The sequence below is a fragment of the Crinia signifera genome, chromosome 11, assembly GCF_055691185.1.
Source record: "Crinia signifera chromosome 11, ASM5569118v1, whole genome shotgun sequence".
Lineage (NCBI taxonomy): Eukaryota > Metazoa > Chordata > Amphibia > Anura > Myobatrachidae > Crinia > Crinia signifera.
In genome coordinates, this window is record NC_139227.1 from 53,919,613 (window position 1) to 53,940,556 (window position 20,944).

Genomic DNA, 20,944 nt, shown 5'->3' on the forward strand with positions numbered 1-20,944 from the left:
GTGTCACCTGCCAATTTTTATTGGCCGGAGACACATTTCAACACCCCCACACGGGCCACACATATAAAATTTGCCATCGGTTCAACTGTGAATCTACATTCGTTGTTTACCAGATTATATGTCCTTGCGGACTGGTATACATCGGGAAGACCGAAAACTAATGTAGAATTCGAATGACGGCCCACAGGTCAGCGATTCGGAATGCCATTGCATCCGGTTCCAGCGAGCAACCTGTGGCCCATCACTTCGTCACAGCACACCATCCACTTAACAGTTTACGCTATCGCATGATAGATACCGTTTTGCTCTCTATTAGAGGAGATAATCGAGGATTAAAATTAATTCAATGTGAAAACCGCTGGATAGCTCGATTAGATGTTTTGCAACCTAAAGGGCTTAATAAATATATTTCATATAGCTGCTTCCAGTGAAATGTATATCTAATATTGGGATGTATTATATAAGTCTTACTTATGCATAATCCTTTATGCTGCATATGTATGTTTCTAGGTTGTGATGAGGTCAAATAGCACAGCCAGTCTCTTAGTTGTTGCATGCTCATTTGTTTCATATATTTGCACGGTAATAATGTTTTTTAAAGTGTATCTTATTGTGTCTCTTGTAGTGTCACCGTCGCTTAGCAACGGAAACGCGGCTCCCAAGGAGATAAACCCGCTGACGGCATGACATTACAGGAAGCGCGGTTTGCGATTCTGATGGGCAGTCCTGCTCCGATGCTGGCGTTCCCCCCCGGTGAGAGCGGCAAGGATACAAGTATTTAAACGTGTGTATTGTCAATTGTATGTTGGCTTGAAAACAGTTACTATAAACTGATAGGTTGCAAGAAAATCATGTCTTGATTGGAGTTATTATCCGAGTGCCGCACCATTGCCTGTGTGTATACGTATATATATCGAGTGTGTCAGCCCGGCACTCCCGTGCTTGAAAAGCAGCTGCCGCGGGTGCCTTCCGGGAAAGGGGGTATATGGCTCGGCTTGAAGACAAACAGAGGCACTCCAGCGGGCTTGTGATGAACAGTTTAATGCAAAATGTTTCGGGGTTAACACTCCCCGTTTTCGAGGTGTACACCTTGAAAACACACATATATCTATATATATATATATATATATATATATATATATATATATATATATACTCCCTGTTTTCGAGGTGTACACAGTAGCAGTCGATGGGACCGTTTCGGCTAATGCAGCCTTCTTCCTGAACTGACCCAGTGGGTCAGTCCAGGAAGAAGGCTGCATTAGCCGAAACGGTCCCGTCGACTGCTACTGACTGCAGACAATGCTGTGTCTGGGTGACTATAATTATGCCTATTGACAACTATATTGCCTCAATGCTGCCATCAGTTGCATACCAGTCCCAATGATTGATTGACTTTTTATTCACATGGAATAAATTTTGTCTTTGCTTCTAAAAACAATGGATATTGTGTTTCTTTCTCTCTCTCTCTCTCGCTCTCTCTCTATATATATATCATTTATATATCATTTATATCGTGGCACTCATTGGTTTTTTTAGCATCAAGTAAAGAACTGGACTCACACCAGCATATATATGCTGGTGTGAGACCAATTCTTTACTTCAATGTATATATATATATATATATACTGTATATATATATATATATATATATATATATATACACACACATACATATATAGTGGAAGACACACAATTAGTTTAGAAGTAAAATACATCCATAGTTTCCCCCAGCACACTGTGTGATATGATATCTGTAGCCACTACATGATAATAGAATTCAGACATTTCGGTTACATATATTTGGGTACATATATGACTATGCCCCAACAGGTCACGCATTATAGGGTTGCTTCAGGGTAGGTATCTCTTAATTTAGATCCATTATTATGTGGTTCTATACTAGTTAATTATAGATCCAGATTGTGGTAATATGGGTGTGGGGTGTGGTGCACTGTATGGCAGACTGGGGTAATGTGGGTGTGGGGTGTGGTGACCCTGTATTGGTGTGGCTGGGAGGCACACCATTACATTCTAACACCTACTAATCTCTCACTAACACCATTTCTTTAATATTTTAATTACAATTATTATTTTAAATTACAGCTGGTTCAAATTCTTCGAGGGGTGGCAAATTAATTAACGATGCGAAAGGAGTGTGTCTGATTGGTTCTCATGGTTTTGACTCATGATCAAAAAGACACGCGTGTCGCGATTTCCCGCAAACTTTTGGAGCGTGTGAAAATTTAGCCTCATATTTTGACAAAGCAACAACAGGTGATGAAACGTGTATCTTTGATTACGATCCGGAGACAAAAAGTCAAAGCACAGAGTGGCTCACACCATCACGCCTCACCCCAAAAGGGCCGAATGAGCAAATCAAAGACCAAATCCATTCTCACTGTCTTTCTCCGACTCGTAGCGTGTGACCCACAAGGAATTTCTATGAACCATCCAAACGGTCACCGGTGTATTTTATACGGGAGTGCTCAGTCACTTGAGAAACAGGGTCCTCCATGTTCGCAAGGAGATTGGCACTACTTGGGTCCTCCATCACGACAATGCGCCAAGTCACACATCGCTGCCAGTGAGTGAGTTATTGTTCCAGCACAACATGACAACGCTGCCTCACCCACCCTACAGTCCGGATCTGACCCCTGGTGACTTCTTTCTGTTCCCCCCTAAACAAATGTGGCCTGAAATGAAACCGCTGCAACAAGGCCACTCAAGGACACACTGGCAATGGTATACCGATGATCAAGAGTCATCATTTAAGATTATTAACCCTATGTATACAAAAGTATAGGTGATTGCCAAATTTTCCCAGCAGGGGAAATATAGGAACTCACCTATTCAATGCTGCAGCTAACGACAGCATTGCAGGGTGACAGATCTGTTTTGTTGGGAACGGATTGTTGAATTCATTGACTTTTTTTACAATCCGTGGCAGTTTTTGCCGATCCATGGACTTTCCAAAACTTGACTCTTGGGACATTGAATTCCGACTGTCGAGTAACTGTCGGATCAGACAAAAATGTCTCGGGATTCCCGACTGTCGTAACGTGTCGGACTGAAAAAAACCCGTAGTCTCATTACTTTCCTGACCGAACCTGAATGTAACCAAGGTATCTGAATTCTATTATCATGTAGTAGTTCATCTGGTTACTGGTGTCATTAGTGTGCTGGAAGAAACAATGTCATTTTCCAGATGCCGTACAGATGATCATGTATGTTATATAGATAATAACGGGTGCTATACGCTGTGGCCGTGTTATATGTTGTTAACCTGTCTGTGGGCACCAAGACATCACTGTCTGCTCCAACTGGCCAAACCACCATGCTGTCATTGGGTAATACACCGACCCCTGGGACCACTTATTAATTGGGGTTCAGCTGCTGCACCTCTTTGATAACTACACCGGTTAAGTCCACCTGACAGCTTACTATGGAGCATCCTTATATGAGAAAGCAGGCATAATGGAATTCAAGGTGGCTGGATGCCTGGACAACTTCCTGATTACTATACAATGGTACAGTTAGATCTATCCAACCTTCATGGCAATCCCATGGCCCTGGAGCTGCACCCGCTGCTGGGAATGGCCGTTCATCTGAAACACCACAGTCTCCTGGTAGTGGATGGCTGCCCTGGGATAGAAGGTGATGGTGACTTCCATATTCTCTCCAGGAGAAAGCACCGATGGCTCAAACTCAACTTCCATGTGGGCGGTGTTACTGTACAGACAGCCAATGCTACGGACAGAGGACGAGACCAGAGGAACACGTCAGCCAAAGACATCACATATGCGGATAACATTGTACCGCCACTGTACATGTGAAAAGAATGTTACCACAGGTACCACTGTACAGCATATTCAATAGGAGGGGGGGGGGGGTAGGCTGTGGGAGGAGAGGGTTAGCCTGCGGGAGGGGAGACTTAAGAATAAGGCTGTGGGAGTGGCCAGTTAGGGTTCGGCTGTGGGAGGGTATGGTTAGGGATAGGCTATGGAGGGGGTGGTTGGAGTTAGGCTGTTGGACTGGCCAGTTAGGGTTAGGCTGCAGCAGGGTATGGTTAGGGATAGGCTATAGAGGGGGTGGTTAGAGTTAGGTTGTGGAAGTGGCCAGTTAGGGTTATGCTGCAGGAGGGTATGGTCAGGGATAGGCTATGGAGGGGGTGGTTAGAATTAAGCCATGGGAGTTGCCAGTTAGGGTAAGCCTGCAGCAGTGTATGTTAGGGATAGGCTGCGGAAGGGGCGGGTCAGAGTTAGGCTGTAGGATGGGAAGGTTTAAGCTGTGGAAGCATATGGTTACGCTGCAGAAGGGGAGGGTTATGGATAGGCTATGGAGGGGGTGGATAGAGTTAGGCTGTGGGAGTGTCCATTTAGGGTTAGGCTGCTGAAGGGGCAGGTCAGAGTTAGGATGTGGGAGTGGCCAGTTAGGGTTAGGCTGCAGAAGGGTATGGTTAGGGATAGGCTGCGGAAGGCGCGGGTCAGAGAAGGGGAGGGTTAATAGTTAGGCTGCATCACAGTATGGTTAGGGTAGGCTGCAGGAGGGTATGGTTAGGGATAGGCTATGGAAGGGGTGGTTAGAGTTAGGCTGTGGGAGTGACCAGCTAGGGATAGGCTGCAGGAGGGTATGGTTAGGGATAGGCTATGGAGGAGGTGGTTAGAGTTAGGCTGTGGGAGTTGCCAGTTAGGGTTAGGCTGCAGGAGGGTATGGTTAGGCATAGGCTATGGAGGGGGTGGTTAGAGTTAGGCTATGGGAGTGGCCAGATAGGGTTAGGCTGCAGGAGGGTATGGATAATGATAGGCTATGGAGGGGTGGGTAAGAGTTAGGCTGTGGGAGAGACCAGTTAGGGATATTCTGTGGGAGGGGATAGTTAAAGGATAGGCTATGGAGGGGAGGGTTAAGAGTTAGGCTGCAGCACGGTATGGTTAGGGATAGGCTGTGGGAGGGGATATTTAAGGATCGGCTATGGAAGGGTGGGTTAGGGATAAGGTTAGAACACTCACGAGGACCGCTACCATATCATGCCCAACGTGTCCAAAACCTTTCAGCACCCATAATGTTAATTATATGACTGGAGTGGACTCACCTGACTGCTCTATCGTCCTTGTTGGTGATGATGAGGGATTTTCGGACAGGCTGCATCCCAGCATGGAAGATGAAGCAAGGACCAAAGTTGTGCTCTATGAAGGAAAAGTGGAGGCCAGGTTGGACGGCCCTGCCATGTAACCGGCACGTGATCTCTGGGCCATTTTCTGCCTGTCAAATTACATGACAAAGTTATGGGGGCCTGAACTTCTGTCTGTACGCTGCTATGTGCTGGGGGTGTATGCGCACATATTGGCCTGACCTTCTGTCTGTACCCTGCTATGTGCTGGGGTGTATGCGCGCATGTAGGCCTGACCTTCTGTCTGTACCCTGCTATGTGCTGGGGTGTATGCGCGAATGTAGGCCTGACCTTCTGTCTGTACCCTGCTATGTGCTGGGGGTGTATGAGCACATGTAGACCTGACCTTCTGCCTGTACACTGCTATGTGCTGGGGTTGTATGCGCACATGTAGGCCTGACCTTCTGTCTGTACACTGTGATGTGCTGGGGGTGTATGCACGCATGTAGGCCTGACCTTCTGTCTGTACCCTGCTATGTGCTGGTGGTGTATGCGCACATGTAGGCCTGACCTTCTGTCTGTCCCCTGCTATGTGCTGGGGGTGTATGCGTGCATGTAGGCCTGACCTTCTGTCTGTACCCTGCTATGTGCTGGTGGTCTAGGCGCACATGTAGGCCTGACCTTCTGTCTGTCCTCTGCTATGTGCTGGGGGTGTATGCGTGCATGTAGGCCTGAACTTCTGTCTGTACGCTGCTATGTGCTGGGGGTGTATGCGCACATATACTATAGGCCTGACCTTCTGTCTGTACACTGCTATGTGCTGGGGGTGTATGCGCACATGTAGGCCTGACCTTCTGTCTGTACCCTGCTATGTGCTGGGGGTGTATGAGCAAATGTAGACCTGACCTTCTGTCTGTACCCTGCTATGTGCTGGGGGTGTATGTACGCATGTAGGTCTGACCTTCTGTCTGTCCCCTGCTATGTGCTGGGGGTGTATGCGTGCATGTAGGCCTGAACTTCTGTCTGTATGCTTCTATGTGCTGGGGGTGTATGCGCACATATACTGTAGGCCTGACCTTCTGTCTGTGCACTGCTATGTGCTGGGGGTGTATGCGCACATGTATATTTTTTAATTGAAACATTTACAAACCTTATATTTAATAAAACTAGACAAACATAAAAAAAATTGTTTTCATAAAAGCCTTTTGGCGTGAGCCCATGCACAAGATCCATAGAGCATGTCGTGTAATGCACAGTGTTTGTATAGTGCCTTCCCCTAGCAAGATTGACTGAATCAGCCTCTTTCATTGCATTCTCTGTGAAAAGTTATTCTAGCAAGGGGAAAGGTATGCAGGGGTTGGGGTGGGCTGAATACAATACCTTCAACACTAAGGGGGAAATTTACAAAAATGGATTCTTGGAAAAAATTCGTATTTTCCTAGGAAAATACAAATTTTTTGAGTATATTTGTATTTTTGGCATTTACTATGCCAAAAATACAAATATTCGTATTCATATTGATGGGACATTCGTATTTGATTTTACAAATACGAATGTTTACACCATCGATTGAATGCGACAGGAATCACCATTCAAAAGAATGGTGGTTCCTGATTTACTAAGCAGCCGTATTGATAATACGGCTGCTAATTGGCGTGAAATGCCCGGCCAAATAGGACAGTACACCTTATTTTCCTGTCGTATTTGGCTTTAGCCTTCACAGATCAGTCAGATCCGTGCAGGCTTCCGTGTTAAAAAAATAGAAAAATAAATAAATTAAAGGAAAAAAACAGCGTGGGGTCTCCCCCACGGCTGTAACCAGCACCAGGCTGAAAGAGCCGGGGCCGGTAATAAAAAAAATCAGGGAACCCCGCAAATAGGGGTTCCCTGATTTTTTGGCATCCAGGAGCTTAAGGAGGAGCTTTAATATCTCCCCATTATACGTATATGGCTATCACTTACAGCTGTAACTGTTACAGCAGAGTACAAAAAAAAGCTGTTTGTGCTATTGAGTACGCAAGTGCTACTTATTACTCAAATAGGAAAAACTCTATGGAGGTGCTAGGAACAATGTTTTTTATTGTTATTATAACTATATTTTTTAATTGAAACATTTACAAACCTTATATTTAATAAAACTAGACAAACATAAAAAAAAATTGTTTTCATAAAAGCCTTTTGGCGTGAGCCCATGCACAAGATCCATAGAGCATGCCGTGCAATGCACAGTGTTTGTATAGTGCCTTCCCCTAGCAAGATTGACTGAATCAGCCTCTTTCATTGCATTCTCTGTGAAAAGTTATTCTAGCAAGGGGAAAGGTATGCAGGGGTTGGGGTGGGCTGAATACAATACCTTCAACACTAAGGGGGAAATTTACAAAAATGGATTCGTGGAAAAAATTCGTATTTTCCTAGGAAAATACAAATTTTTTGAGTGTATTTGTATTTTTGGCATTTACTATGCCAAAAATACAAATATTCGTATTCATATTGATGGGACATTCGTATTTGATTTTACAAATACGAATGTTTACACCATCGATTGAATGCGACAGGAATCACCATTCAAAAGAATGGTGGTTCCTGATTTACTAAGCAGCCGTATTGATAATACGGCTGCTAATTGGCGTGAAATGCCCGGCCAAATAGGACAGTACACCTTATTTTCCTGTCGTATTTGGCTTTAGCCTTCACAGATCAGTCAGATCCGTGCAGGCTTCCGTGTTAAAAAAATAGAAAAATAAATAAATAAAGGAAAAAAACAGCGTGGGGTCTCCCCCACGGCTGTAACCAGCACCAGGCTGAAAGAGCCGGGGCCGGTAATAAAAAAAATCAGGGAACCCCGCAAATAGGGGTTCCCTGATTTTTTACAACCAGCCCCAGGCTCCATGGCCGGGGCTGGTTCCCAAAATACGGGGGACAAAATGAGTAGGGGTCCCCCGTATTTTAAGAACCAGCCATAGGCCAAACCAGCCAGCAGGGTAATGCCACAGCCGGGGGGAGACTTTTTATACAAGTCCCCCCGGCCAAAGCATTAACCCTCTGACCAGTCAGCCTGGCCAAGGGCCCTGGGGGAGTGGGGACCCCCCCATGAAGGGGTCCCCCCCCTCCAGGACTTACCTGACCAGGCTGAAGCCTGGTGCTGTCCCCGGTGACCTGGAGCGGTGGTCACCGGGCTGATCTTTGTGTAAAAAAAAAAGAATAAACTATTGTTTAATACTGGTGAACTATGAGTCCCAGCAAGCCTCCCCCGCAAGCTGGGACTTGGAGAACCACAAGTCCCAGCCTGCGGGGCATTAAAGGGCCCGCTGGCACTTGTAGTTCCACAGTATGAAAAATAGTAAAATAAACACACTGACACACATTTGAAATAAAACTTTAATACATCCAAAGCCCTTACATACTGATACTTACCTATCTTCATCCCGTAGGTAGCCCTGGTCCTCATGTCCTGGTCTGTCTCGGCGTCTGTATCCATGTCGGCGATGGCGTCGGCGTCTGGAGTCCGACGAAATCCATGTGGAAGCTGTGGAAGAAAACTATACTCACCTGTCCCAAGGCGTAGTAGTCCAAGGGGGTCTTGGCAAAATAACAAAGCGAGAACGTGAACCAGACGAACAGCTGAGAGCCGCACTGTACTGTGTACATGTGCGGCTCCGCCCCCGAATGCGGCTATAGGCCGCCTTGCGGCCTAGCGGGCAATCAGGAACGCAAGGCGGCCAATAGCGGCATTCGGGGGCGGAGCCGCACATGTACACAGTACAGTGCGGACCTCAGCTGTGAATACCTCTGCTGTAACAGTTACAGCTATAAATTATATCCCTATAAGTATAATGGAAATATATTAATCAAACATGGGTTTCAAGTGTGTAGAGCGGCGCAGTTGTCCACTAGACCAGTAGTTCTCAACCTCAGTCCTCAGGGACCCCCAACAGTCCTCAGGGACCCCCAACAGAGCACGTTTTGCAGGTCTCCTCACAAAATCACAGGTGAAATACTTAGCTCCACCTGTGATCTTTTAAAAGGTGCCAGTGAGTAATTAGTGCACCTGTCTATCTGTGAGGTGACGTGGAAAATGTGCAGTTGGGGTCCCTGAGCACCGAGGTTGAGAACCACTGCACTAGACTACGAAACTTGATGATGTGTATGTAAAGAGTGCTCCCATTCAGAGGCAGCCGTAGCGCATTCCAGAAACATGAGTCGCTACAGCATCTCAGACACTCCCCATTGTGGATTAGTGTTGAAGGTACTGTGGTTAATACTAGCTGGTCACCAATGCTATATCAGCATGCTTTTACACTAATGCTACTGACTCTGTACAAAATACAGCACTATACATATGAAGCTGCAGTTATCAGTTTTTCCTCTTTGAGTACTAAGTATCACTTGCGTACTGAGTAGCACTTTGTGTACTAAGTAGCATGAACAGCCTTTCTTGTATTGTACTGTAACGGCTACAGCTACAAGATATATCTCTACAAGTATAATGGGGAGGCATAAAAGCTCCTCCCTAAGGGCCTTATTCTAGTTCACTCTTTCTGACAAAATCCTTCTTAGATGGACAAAACCATGTGCACTGCAGGTGGGGCAGATGTTACTTGTGCAGAGAGAATTAGATTTGAGTGGGATTTTACTTCAAAGTGAGATCTATATTGCAGTGTAAAAATAAAGCAGCCAGTATTTACCCTGCACAGAAACAAAATAACTCACCCAAATCTAATTCTCTCTGCACATTTTACATCTCCCCCCCTTCAGTACACATGGTTTTGTCCATCTAAGAAGGATTTTGGCAGAAAGAGTGAACTAGAATAAGTTCCTGGATGCCAAAACATTGTGACTAGCACCTCCATATAGTTTTTTTATTTGAGTACTAAGTAGCACTTGTGTACTCAATAGCACTTTGTGTACTAAGTTGCAGCACCAGCTTTTATTGTACTCTGCTGTAACAGTTACAGCTATAAGTTATATCCCTATAAGTACAGTATAATGGGGAGATATTAAAGTTCCTCCCTAAGTTCCTGGATGCCAAAACACTGTGCTTAACACCTCCATAGAGTTTTTCCCATTTGCGTACTAAGTAGCACTTGCCTACTCAATAGCACTTTGTGTACTAAATTGCAGGAACAGCTTTTATTTTACTCTGCTGTAACAGTTACAGCTATAAGTGATATCTTTATAAGTATAATAAGGATAGATAAAAGCTCCTCCCTAAGTTCTTGGATGCAAAAACACTGTGTTTAGCCTCTCTATACAGTATTTCCTAGTTGCATTACTCAGTAGTAATGTGCTAGGTGGACAATTGGAGGGGACCCTACCTACGGTTGCTTGCCGCTTCCCTTCCTGATGTCATTGTGTTATGATCCGATCACGTGATGGATCAAATAAATTATGTCTCCTATTATTATTATTATGATGTTTGCTATCAATAGAATACTTCAGTACTTGTGAACTGTTGGTGACCCAAAGGGGACACTAGGAGAGTTCTCTGAAGGTAGGATGTCAGATAAGATTTGAGACCCCTCATAAACCAGATTGGGGGTTAGATCAACATATTCCAGAGAAAGGCCAGAGTTGTTCTCCCCCCTCCAGTACAGATCTCTTATCAGACTTGGCATCCTATCAGTTGCATTCCACTGTGTAAGGAATTTGTACAAGTCACTAAAGCAGTGGACTCATCCTTCATGTAGGAGGATCAATTATTTAGGGACATTCATTAGTGTCCAGCAGGGATATGGTCAAAATCCCAGAGGTATGAGGGAATCTGCAGGTATAATTGCACTCTTCTCCCTATAGTCTGTGTTTCTTGGGGATCAGCAAGCAGGCTGGAAGCGATCCATTCTATTATTCTATCCGGTGTTTCATGTGAAATCCCCCACTACAGAACCAGCACTTGTGTGTAAGATACAGTTCTGTGATTTTCATCCCTTTTTATATTGTATTCTTCTGTGTGTAAAAAACAGGGTGGGGGGTATGAGGGAAGGTCAGTCGCACAGGATTTATAGATTTCACACAGTCATGTGGTATTAGAGGACCCTCAGGACTTCATATAATGAGTTTTTCGTATACTTAAATAGTATGAGGGTGTGCTACCACTGGACACAAAAGTAGGACTTTATTCAGAGAAAGAAAAGAAATGTCTCTACGTGGTGCACCTAAAGATACAGAAATTCTTTAAAAAGTAACTTTTATTTCATATTCATAAAAAACAAGGGTGCGAAATATTGACAGACAGATAACAAACATAGGACACGGACAGTGCAATAAAAAAGGATAAATTTTTATCCTTACACAGTGTGGACCCAATTCCCCAAATGGCCCCTTGTAAATATATATACGTGCTCCTATGGCACTGCTGGCAGACACAATGGGACACTTCACAAAAATGTGTGTGCCAAACACAATGGTTTCAAATGTCTGTCAGCCACTGTTTGTGTGTTTCAATAGGCTTGTTCACTGCTGGCTCATGGTATCATGTGGGCTCAGCTCTCATGGTGCTGCTAATTTCCCCGGAGCAGGGTAACTGGGGACGTGGTGTGAATAGCCCTCCCTGATCCTGCCAGGGGGGAATATATACCAAAGTACACCCTATTGGTATAAATACAAATCACAAATATATGGTCACCCTTGCTGTAACATATATGGGGCTGAGCATTTACCCGGCTGGTGGAACCTGGCCAGAACTGCCACTTCTGAGCCAAGATTCTCACTGCTGCCGGGAGATGAGCCGAGGAATGAGCTAACAAGCAGTGGGGGAACGGCACGGGACTGTATATAGACAGGCGGCGTGTATGTGTCACCGCCGTCTGTCTCCCGTCTGATCCCAGATAGACGCACAGAGCTTAAGTAGGCAGCGGCGTGTACACGATAGCGCCGACTGTCTCACTGTGGCTCTGTGATTGGGGAGGCGGCGGTGCAGACGCCTAGCACCGCTGCTCCAGGTAGGCTTACGATCCCAGTGAAAACTGGCGTACGTGAGCCCTACCGTTAGGCAGCCAGAACACACAATAAATTTTCACAATGTCAAATGGGGAGGGGAAGAGGGGAGTCAAAACACACTGATTTAGGTCAGTGTACACTTCGCAAAACGGAGCTTCATCAGGACCAGCCTGGCAAGCCTCCGGAAGCTCCTTTTATACCTGTGGTAAGTAAGTGATCCAATTCAGGTGAGTATGAATGGGTGGGTCCAGGTACCTGCTCCCTGTCAATCACCCTTGGTATGTGGGCGTGAAAAGTCTGACTTAGTGCAGAAATGAGCTAGGAAACTGGGTCCTATGTTTAAACATGAATTGGAGTACCACCTTAGAAATGGTTTCAGGATAAATATATGTAAAAAGGAGAAGGACACCGTTATCTATACGTATGAAGAGAACCATCTTGTGATAGATCTACTTAAATCAATTACATAAAAAAATAATAAAATATATATGAGCAGAAAACATATGTATATTGTAATCTATATGAATAGGGTACTGCCAAATAACGACATGACACAGTGCGGTCACGTAACCGCACTGTGTGTGGTACCCAAATGCACATATCTGGTCTGAGTTAGATGGAGTATCCTCATATGTACCCGAATGTACCATGGGTCTCATGAATATAGTCGATCCTCATAGAAATAGAAATACATGGTCTGATTTAATGGGAAATGTACAAGTGCATTTTTATCTAAGCGTTTATATCATCTGTGTTCATGTCAGAAACTGGTGATAAAGTAATGTGAAATAATAACACCACTAAGTGGTGAAGATTATGACCTGGACTATATTCCAGGACAAGTGGAAGACAGTGAAAAACATGTGAAAAAATATATGAAAAAACAAACAGAATATATAAGTGCAAAAAAACAAAAAGTGAAAGAAGGAGGGGAGTGAGGAGCCTTGTGTCACGTATCCTAAGTGGGTTCTCTGATTTGAAGGGATGAGATCCCCATATTAAGTGCACCTAAGGGTTAATCTCAGGAAAGATTTTAGAATGAATAGTGTGGGTGCTGTGGTCAGGATGAAGTGGGAAATAAATATGTAAATCAGCCGCGAACGGGTGAGTTTTGTGTCTGGTTTCCTATACGTCATGAATACTATGTAGGAGGTTAAAATATGCAGTGGATACTCTAATAGGATCACCCCAGTGTTGGAAATAAGATGACCTCCTCCCATGGGGGTACACCAGCATATAGGGAGTGTCTCAGATATGTGTGGAACCAAACAGTACCCAGAAGGGGTGGCCGTCTAACAGATTATGAAGATGGGTTTGTAAAAAATTATTATTATGTGACCCTTCCTAGATCACCTAGGATCATATATGGGTCACCCCTGGACTCCAAAAGATAATGATGGGAGAACCAGAGAAATGGGATGGAAGTGGCTTCCAATATGAATCAGGTACGTATAAGGTCAGACTGTGCATATAGGGAATAGGAATCTGATAGATGACGTGGGTAAGTATATGTAAGAATATATAATTTTCAGAGTTCACTTGGACTCAAACACACAAAAATCGCCTCTGCTTTCCCCAAATAAAGGGGGGGGGGGGGGGTTTACAGAAGGTGCCAGAAAGAAGGAGGTATAGTTAATGATAATACAATACATCGAAACCGGTTTAGGTGAGGCTGATACCCTCATCCATATGATTACGTGAAAAAGAGATTTGTGAAGGAGAGAAGGGAAAATGAGCAAGGACAATCGTGAATGGAGGAATCATAAGAACACCGTGAAATTGTTTTCCTCATTGAGTCCATGAGGTGTCATGGTATTCATTAGAAAGATGAGGCGGGTTTCCTGTTTCAAGAGTTCACGGTCCCAGTCACCTCTCCTGATCCCCATATCAATTTTCAGCATCCCAAAGGCTTTGAGACCATGGGGATTGCTGCCATGGTGTCTCAGAAAATGCCTTGCGACTGGTGTCAAGGTTTTGAAAAGAGAGCTATCTCTAGGGGCATTCCTGATATTGAGATGGTGCTCTGACAGTCTCTTTTTCAGTGGTCGGCGGGTTTTGCCAATGTAGTGCTTTCCGCAGGGGCATTCCAAGTTATAGATAACCCCTGCGGTGTCACATGTGATGTATTGTCCTATTTTCCAATCCTTCCCATATCTGTCTGTATAGGAGTGACATGTGGTCATCATGGGACACGTTTTACAGGTACCACATTTAAAAGAGCCCTTCTTGAAGATCAGTTTGCGGGTCTCTTTTTCAAGATGGCTGTGGACCAGGACGTCCCTCAAGTTATCGCTCCGTCTCCAACTGATATCAACCCTATCTCCCAAAACTCTTTCCAGATCTTTATCAGTTTTGAGGATATGAAGATGTTTATTAAGGACACTCTGAACTTCTCGCCATTCCCGGCAGAAGGTCCCAATGAACCTGATCTTTTCTGGTTGGTCATTCTTTTTATTGCCCGGGACTAGGAGCTGTTCTCTTTTGTACCTGCAGACTTCTTTTCTGGCCTTGCGTATGGCCCTGTTGCTGTAACCCCTGTGGGTGAGTCTGCTTCCTAGCTGGTCAGCCCTTGTCTCATATGTGGTGGATTCCGAGCAGTTGCGCTTAGTTCGCAAGAATTCCCCTTTGGGGAGCCCCTTGATGACGGGAGGGAAGTGCGCACTGTTGCTGTGTAAGAGGGAATTGGTGGCCGTGCTCTTCCGAAAGATATCGGTGGTCAGGGATCCATCCCTTTCAATAGTGATGGGGAGGTCCAGATACTCCACCTCTTTCTGGCTGGTTTGGAAGGTGAGTTTGAGGTTAAGCTCGTTGGTATTGAGCTTACCAATAAATTCTATGAAGAGACCAATGTCCCCTTCCCACACAATCAACAGATCGTCGATATAGCGTAGCCATAGTAGTATGTGTTCGGTGTAGGTCTCATGGTCCTCAATAAATACACACTCCCGTTCCCACCACCCCAGGTACAGGTTTGCATATGTGGGGGCACATGTGCTCCCCATAGCAGTCCCCTGTACCTGGAGGTAGAATCTGTCTTCACATACAAAGTAGTTTTTTGAGAGGACAAACCACAATAGTTTAATCAAAAACTCATTGAGTGGGGTGTCACGATCCATGCTCAAGAAGTACCTGGCAGCCTGTATACCGTAAGTGTGGATAATACTGGTATACAGGCTCTCTACATCGCATGTAATCAACCAGGCATTGGTGTCAAGGGTGATTCCCTGTATCTTGTTCAAGACATCCATGGTGTCTTGAACATACGAGGGGAGTGTGGTGACGTACTTTCTTAGATGGTGATCCACAAATTGTGAGGCTTTTTCAGTAAGGCCCCCCATCCCGGATACGATGGGTCTACCGGGAGGGTTCCTCTCACATTTGTGGATTTTTGGCAAAAGGTATAGTGTAGGGATTTTAACACTCTTGACTTGTAAAAAGTCATATTGTGTTTTAACGAGTGTTCCTTCTCTATATGCCTGATCTATCAATCTTTGGTATCCTTGTAGAAAGTCGTCAGTGGGGTTGAAGGTGAGCCTCTTATAACATGAGGTGTCACCGAGTTGGCGTGCCAATTCTACAGTATACTTGTCTCTACCCCACAGTACCACATTGCCCCCTTTGTCAGAAGGCTTGACAATGGTATCCTTCCACCCCCTAATCTCCTTCAATGCTTCTCTCTCCGTGGGGCTGAGGTTGTCCTCATAATGATGAAAGTTTTTCTGGATCTCCAGCTGATCTAGATCTCTGCTAACCACCTCTAAAAAGATTTTGGCCTGTGGGCATATGGAATAATCTGGTGTAAAAGTGGACTTCTTTTTGAGTGTCTTATTTCCAGTGTCACTGGAGGATGTGATAGGGGTATCTGACTCCTCATTCCCATTTAAATTTAATTCATCAAGGATCCGTATCATCCTAATGTCCTGGCTATCAAAAACCTGGTCAATGGATGGTTTTAATGGGTCATTATTCAGAAGGTCATGTACCAGGGTTTCTTGGGAGCTGGAAAGATTCTCAGTTCTTTTTTGAAAGAATTTTTTAAGAAGTATTTTTCTTATATAGAGATGAAGATCTTTCTCATACTCAAAGCGGTTCAAATTTTTAGAAGGTGAGAAGCTGAGGCCTTTATTGAGAAGGGAGATTTGTGCCTCATTGAGAGTGTGGTCCGTGAGGTTGATGATTTTGAGGGAGTCATTCGTTATCTCCTGTGTCTCCTCACCTCTCTGGGATCCTCTCTCCATTCCCTGTACTCTCTCTTTCCTCTTTTTCTTTCCCCGCCTGGTCCTCCTATGTCGCGTCCCAGGTTCTCTCTTAGATCCCTGGGACTGACCCCTAAAAAATCTCGCCTGGGTCTAGCTGTCTGGGATGAGCCTGGTGCATCATTCTCTGAGGAATCCACATCAGAGGTGGTATACCCTGTGTGATTACCGCTGGTCGGTTTTTGACGGTTATTCGCTCCCCATCTATACACCCTATTCATTCTGAAGTCATTCTGGTCTCTTAAAATTTTGTTCTTTTTCCGACTTACTGTCTCCTTTTCAATGTTATCTAATTCTTGTTTTATACGGTGATACATTTTCTGGAATTTCTCCAGGGATTCAAACTTTTTCAGTTTCTCACTCAAAGTAACAATTTCTTGAGTGTGTCTCGTGAGCATTATCTCATCATGCTTTATTAGAATATTCATTAAATTCAAGGAGCAGGTTGTGAGTGTTCTCTCCCATTCTATTTTTAAAGACTCATCTGCAAGTTCAAATGACGGAAATACCCTAGGCCTGAGGCCTCTAGGGGTGATTTGTTGCTTTATATAATTTTCAAAGGTTGCCTTATTCCAGAACGTTCTGGTTTGTCTGGCCATGGCTGATTTAAGGCTATGCATATCATTCTGCCAATCTTCTTGTGCAGTGTCAATATGTGTAATGTCCTTATCAAACATGTTGTCAAGACATCTTTGAAAATTAGTTTGCCTATTTGTCAGCTCTTGGCTGAGGCTAAAGGCAGATGGTGTTGCCACATTAGGTGGGAGAGACATGATAATGGTATCCGGAGCTAACCGGGGGGTTGCCAGGATTATAGATATAGTAAAATATTTCTAGGTATTTGAAGGTAATGTCACAATTGTGCCGTGCTGACCAACCTGAGAAGATGACAAAGTGTCATCAAATTTAGATGCAAAAAACAGGGTGGGGGGTATGAGGGAAGGTCAGTCGCACAGGATTTATAGATTTCACACAGTCATGTGGTATTAGAGGACCCTCAGGACTTCATATAATGAGTTTTTCGTATACTTAAATAGTATGAGGGTGTGCTACCACTGGACACAAAAGTAGGACTTTATTCAGAGAAAGAAAAGAAATGTCTCTACGTGGTGCACCTAAAGATACAGAAATTCTTTAAAAAGTAACTTTTATTTCATATTCATAAAAAACAAGGGTGCGAAATATTGACAGACAGATAACAAACATAGGACACGGACAGTGCAATAAAAAAGGATAAATTTTTATCCTTACACAGTGTGGACCCAATTCCCCAAATGGCCCCTTGTAAATATATATACGTGCTCCTATGGCACTGCTGGCAGACACAATGGGACACTTCACAAAAATGTGTGTGCCAAACACAATGGTTTCAAATGTCTGTCAGCCACTGTTTGTGTGTTTCAATAGGCTTGTTCACTGCTGGCTCATGGTATCATGTGGGCTCAGCTCTCATGGTGCTGCTAATTTCCCCGGAGCAGGGTAACTGGGGACGTGGTGTGAATAGCCCTCCCTGATCCTGCCAGGGGGGAATATATACCAAAGTACACCCTATTGGTATAAATACAAATCACAAATATATGGTCACCCTTGCTGTAACATATATGGGGCTGAGCATTTACCCGGCTGGTGGAACCTGGCCAGAACTGCCACTTCTGAGCCAAGATTCTCACTGCTGCCGGGAGATGAGCCGAGGAATGAGCTAACAAGCAGTGGGGGAACGGCACGGGACTGTATATAGACAGGCGGCGTGTATGTGTCACCGCCGTCTGTCTCCCGTCTGATCCCAGATAGACGCACAGAGCTTAAGTAGGCAGCGGCGTGTACACGATAGCGCCGACTGTCTCACTGTGGCTCTGTGATTGGGGAGGCGGCGGTGCAGACGCCTAGCACCGCTGCTCCAGGTAGGCTTACGATCCCAGTGAAAACTGGCGTACGTGAGCCCTACCGTTAGGCAGCCAGAACACACAATAAATTTTCACAATGTCAAATGGGGAGGGGAAGAGGGGAGTCAAAACACACTGATTTAGGTCAGTGTACACTTCGCAAAACGGAGCTTCATCAGGACCAGCCTGGCAAGCCTCCGGAAGCTCCTTTTATACCTGTGGTAAGTAAGTGATCCAATTCAGGTGAGTATGAATGGGTGGGTCCAGGTACCTGCTCCCTGTCAATCACCCTTGGTATGTGGGCGTGAAAAGTCTGACTTAGTGCAGAAATGAGCTAGGAAACTGGGTCCTATGTTTAAACATGAATTGGAGTACCACCTTAGAAATGGTTTCAGGATAAATATATGTAAAAAGGAGAAGGACACCGTTATCTATACGTATGAAGAGAACCATCTTGTGATAGATCTACTTAAATCAATTACATAAAAAAATAATAAAATATATATGAGCAGAAAACATATGTATATTGTAATCTATATGAATAGGGTACTGCCAAATAACGACATGACACAGTGCGGTCACGTAACCGCACTGTGTGTGGTACCCAAATGCACATATCTGGTCTGAGTTAGATGGAGTATCCTCATATGTACCCGAATGTACCATGGGTCTCATGAATATAGTCGATCCTCATAGAAATAGAAATACATGGTCTGATTTAATGGGAAATGTACAAGTGCATTTTTATCTAAGCGTTTATATCATCTGTGTTCATGTCAGAAACTGGTGATAAAGTAATGTGAAATAATAACACCACTAAGTGGTGAAGATTATGACCTGGACTATATTCCAGGACAAGTGGAAGACAGTGAAAAACATGTGAAAAAATATATGAAAAAACAAACAGAATATATAAGTGCAAAAAAACAAAAAGTGAAAGAAGGAGGGGAGTGAGGAGCCTTGTGTCACGTATCCTAAGTGGGTTCTCTGATTTGAAGGGATGAGATCCCCATATTAAGTGCACCTAAGGGTTAATCTCAGGAAAGATTTTAGAATGAATAGTGTGGGTGCTGTGGTCAGGATGAAGTGGGAAATAAATATGTAAATCAGCCGCGAACGGGTGAGTTTAGTGTCTGGTTTCCTATACGTCATGAATACTATGTAGGAGGTTAAAATATGCAGTGGATACTCTAATAGGATCACCCCAGTGTTGGAAATAAGATGACCTCCTCCCATGGGGGTACACCAGCATATAGGGAGTGTCTCAGATATGTGTGGAACCAAACAGTACCCAGAAGGGGTGGCCGTCTAACAGATTATGAAGATGGGTTTGTAAAAAATTATTATTATGTGACCCTTCCTAGATCACCTAGGATCATATTTGGGTCACCCCTGGACTCCAAAAGATAATGATGGGAGAACCAGAGAAATGGGATGGAAGTGGCTTCCAATATGAATCAGGTACGTATAAGGTCAGACTGTGCATATAGGGAATAGGAATCTGATAGATGACGTGGGTAAGTATATGTAAGAATATATAATTTTCAGAGTTCACTTGGACTCAAACACACAAAAATCGCCTCTGCTTTCCCCAAATAAAGGGGGGGGGGGGGTTTACAGAAGGTGCCAGAAAGAAGGAGGTATAGTTAATGATAATACAATACATCGAAACCGGTTTAGGTGAGGCTGATACCCTCATCCATATGATTACGTGAAAAAGAGATTTGTGAAGGAGAGAAGGGAAAATGAGCAAGGACAATCGTGAATGGAGGAATCATAAGAACACCGTGAAATTGTTTTCCTCATTGAGTCCATGAGGTGTCATGGTATTCATTAGAAAGATGAGGCGGGTTTCCTGTTTCAAGAGTTCACGGTCCCAGTCACCTCTCCTGATCCCCATATCAATTTTCAGCATCCCAAAGGCTTTGAGACCATGGGGATTGCTGCCATGGTGTCTCAGAAAATGCCTTGCGACTGGTGTCAAGGTTTTGAAAAGAGAGCTATCTCTAGGGGCATTCCTGATATTGAGATGGTGCTCTGACAGTCTCTTTTTCAGTGGTCGGCGGGTTTTGCCAATGTAGTGCTTTCCGCAGGGGCATTCCAAGTTATAGATAACCCCTGCGGTGTCACATGTGATGTATTGTCCTATTTTCCAATCCTTCCCATATCTGTCTGTATAGGAGTGACATGTGGTCATCATGGGACACGTTTTACAGGTACCACATTTAAAAGAGCCCTTCTTGAAGATCAGTTTGCGGGTCTCTTTTTCAAGATGGCTGTGGACCAGGACGTCCCTCAAGTTATCGCTCCGTCTCCAACTGATATCAACCCTATCTCCCAAAACTCTTTCCAGATCTTTATCAGTTTTGAGGATATGAAGATGTTTATTAAGGACACTCTGAACTTCTCGCCATTCCCGGCAGAAGGTCCCAATGAACCTGATCTTTTCTGGTTGGTCATTCTTTTTATTGCCCGGGACTAGGAGCTGTTCTCTTTTGTACCTGCAGACTTCTTTTCTGGCCTTGCGTATGGCCCTGTTGCTGTAACCCCTGTGGGTGAGTCTGCTTCCTAGCTGGTCAGCCCTTGTCTCATATGTGGTGGATTCCGAGCAGTTGCGCTTAGTTCGCAAGAATTCCCCTTTGGGGAGCCCCTTGATGACGGGAGGGAAGTGCGCACTGTTGCTGTGTAAGAGGGAATTGGTGGCCGTGCTCTTCCGAAAGATATCGGTGGTCAGGGATCCATCCCTTTCAATAGTGATG

General features: G+C 44.5%; 1 protein-coding gene across 5 annotated transcripts in view; it reads right to left on the reverse strand.

The window, feature by feature from the left end:
• Positions 1-20,944, reverse strand: part of HYDIN (HYDIN axonemal central pair apparatus protein) — a 464,418-nt gene that overhangs the window by 16,302 nt on the left and 427,172 nt on the right. For all 5 annotated transcript variants that reach the window (XM_083165003.1, XM_083165004.1, XM_083165002.1 and 2 more), the window contains 2 exons: positions 5,093-5,262; positions 3,552-3,750 (listed from right to left, as the gene is read on the reverse strand). In XM_083165003.1, coding sequence (XP_083021129.1) covers positions 3,552-3,750; positions 5,093-5,262 — 369 coding nt within the window. The remainder of the gene's footprint in view (positions 1-3,551; positions 3,751-5,092; positions 5,263-20,944) is intronic.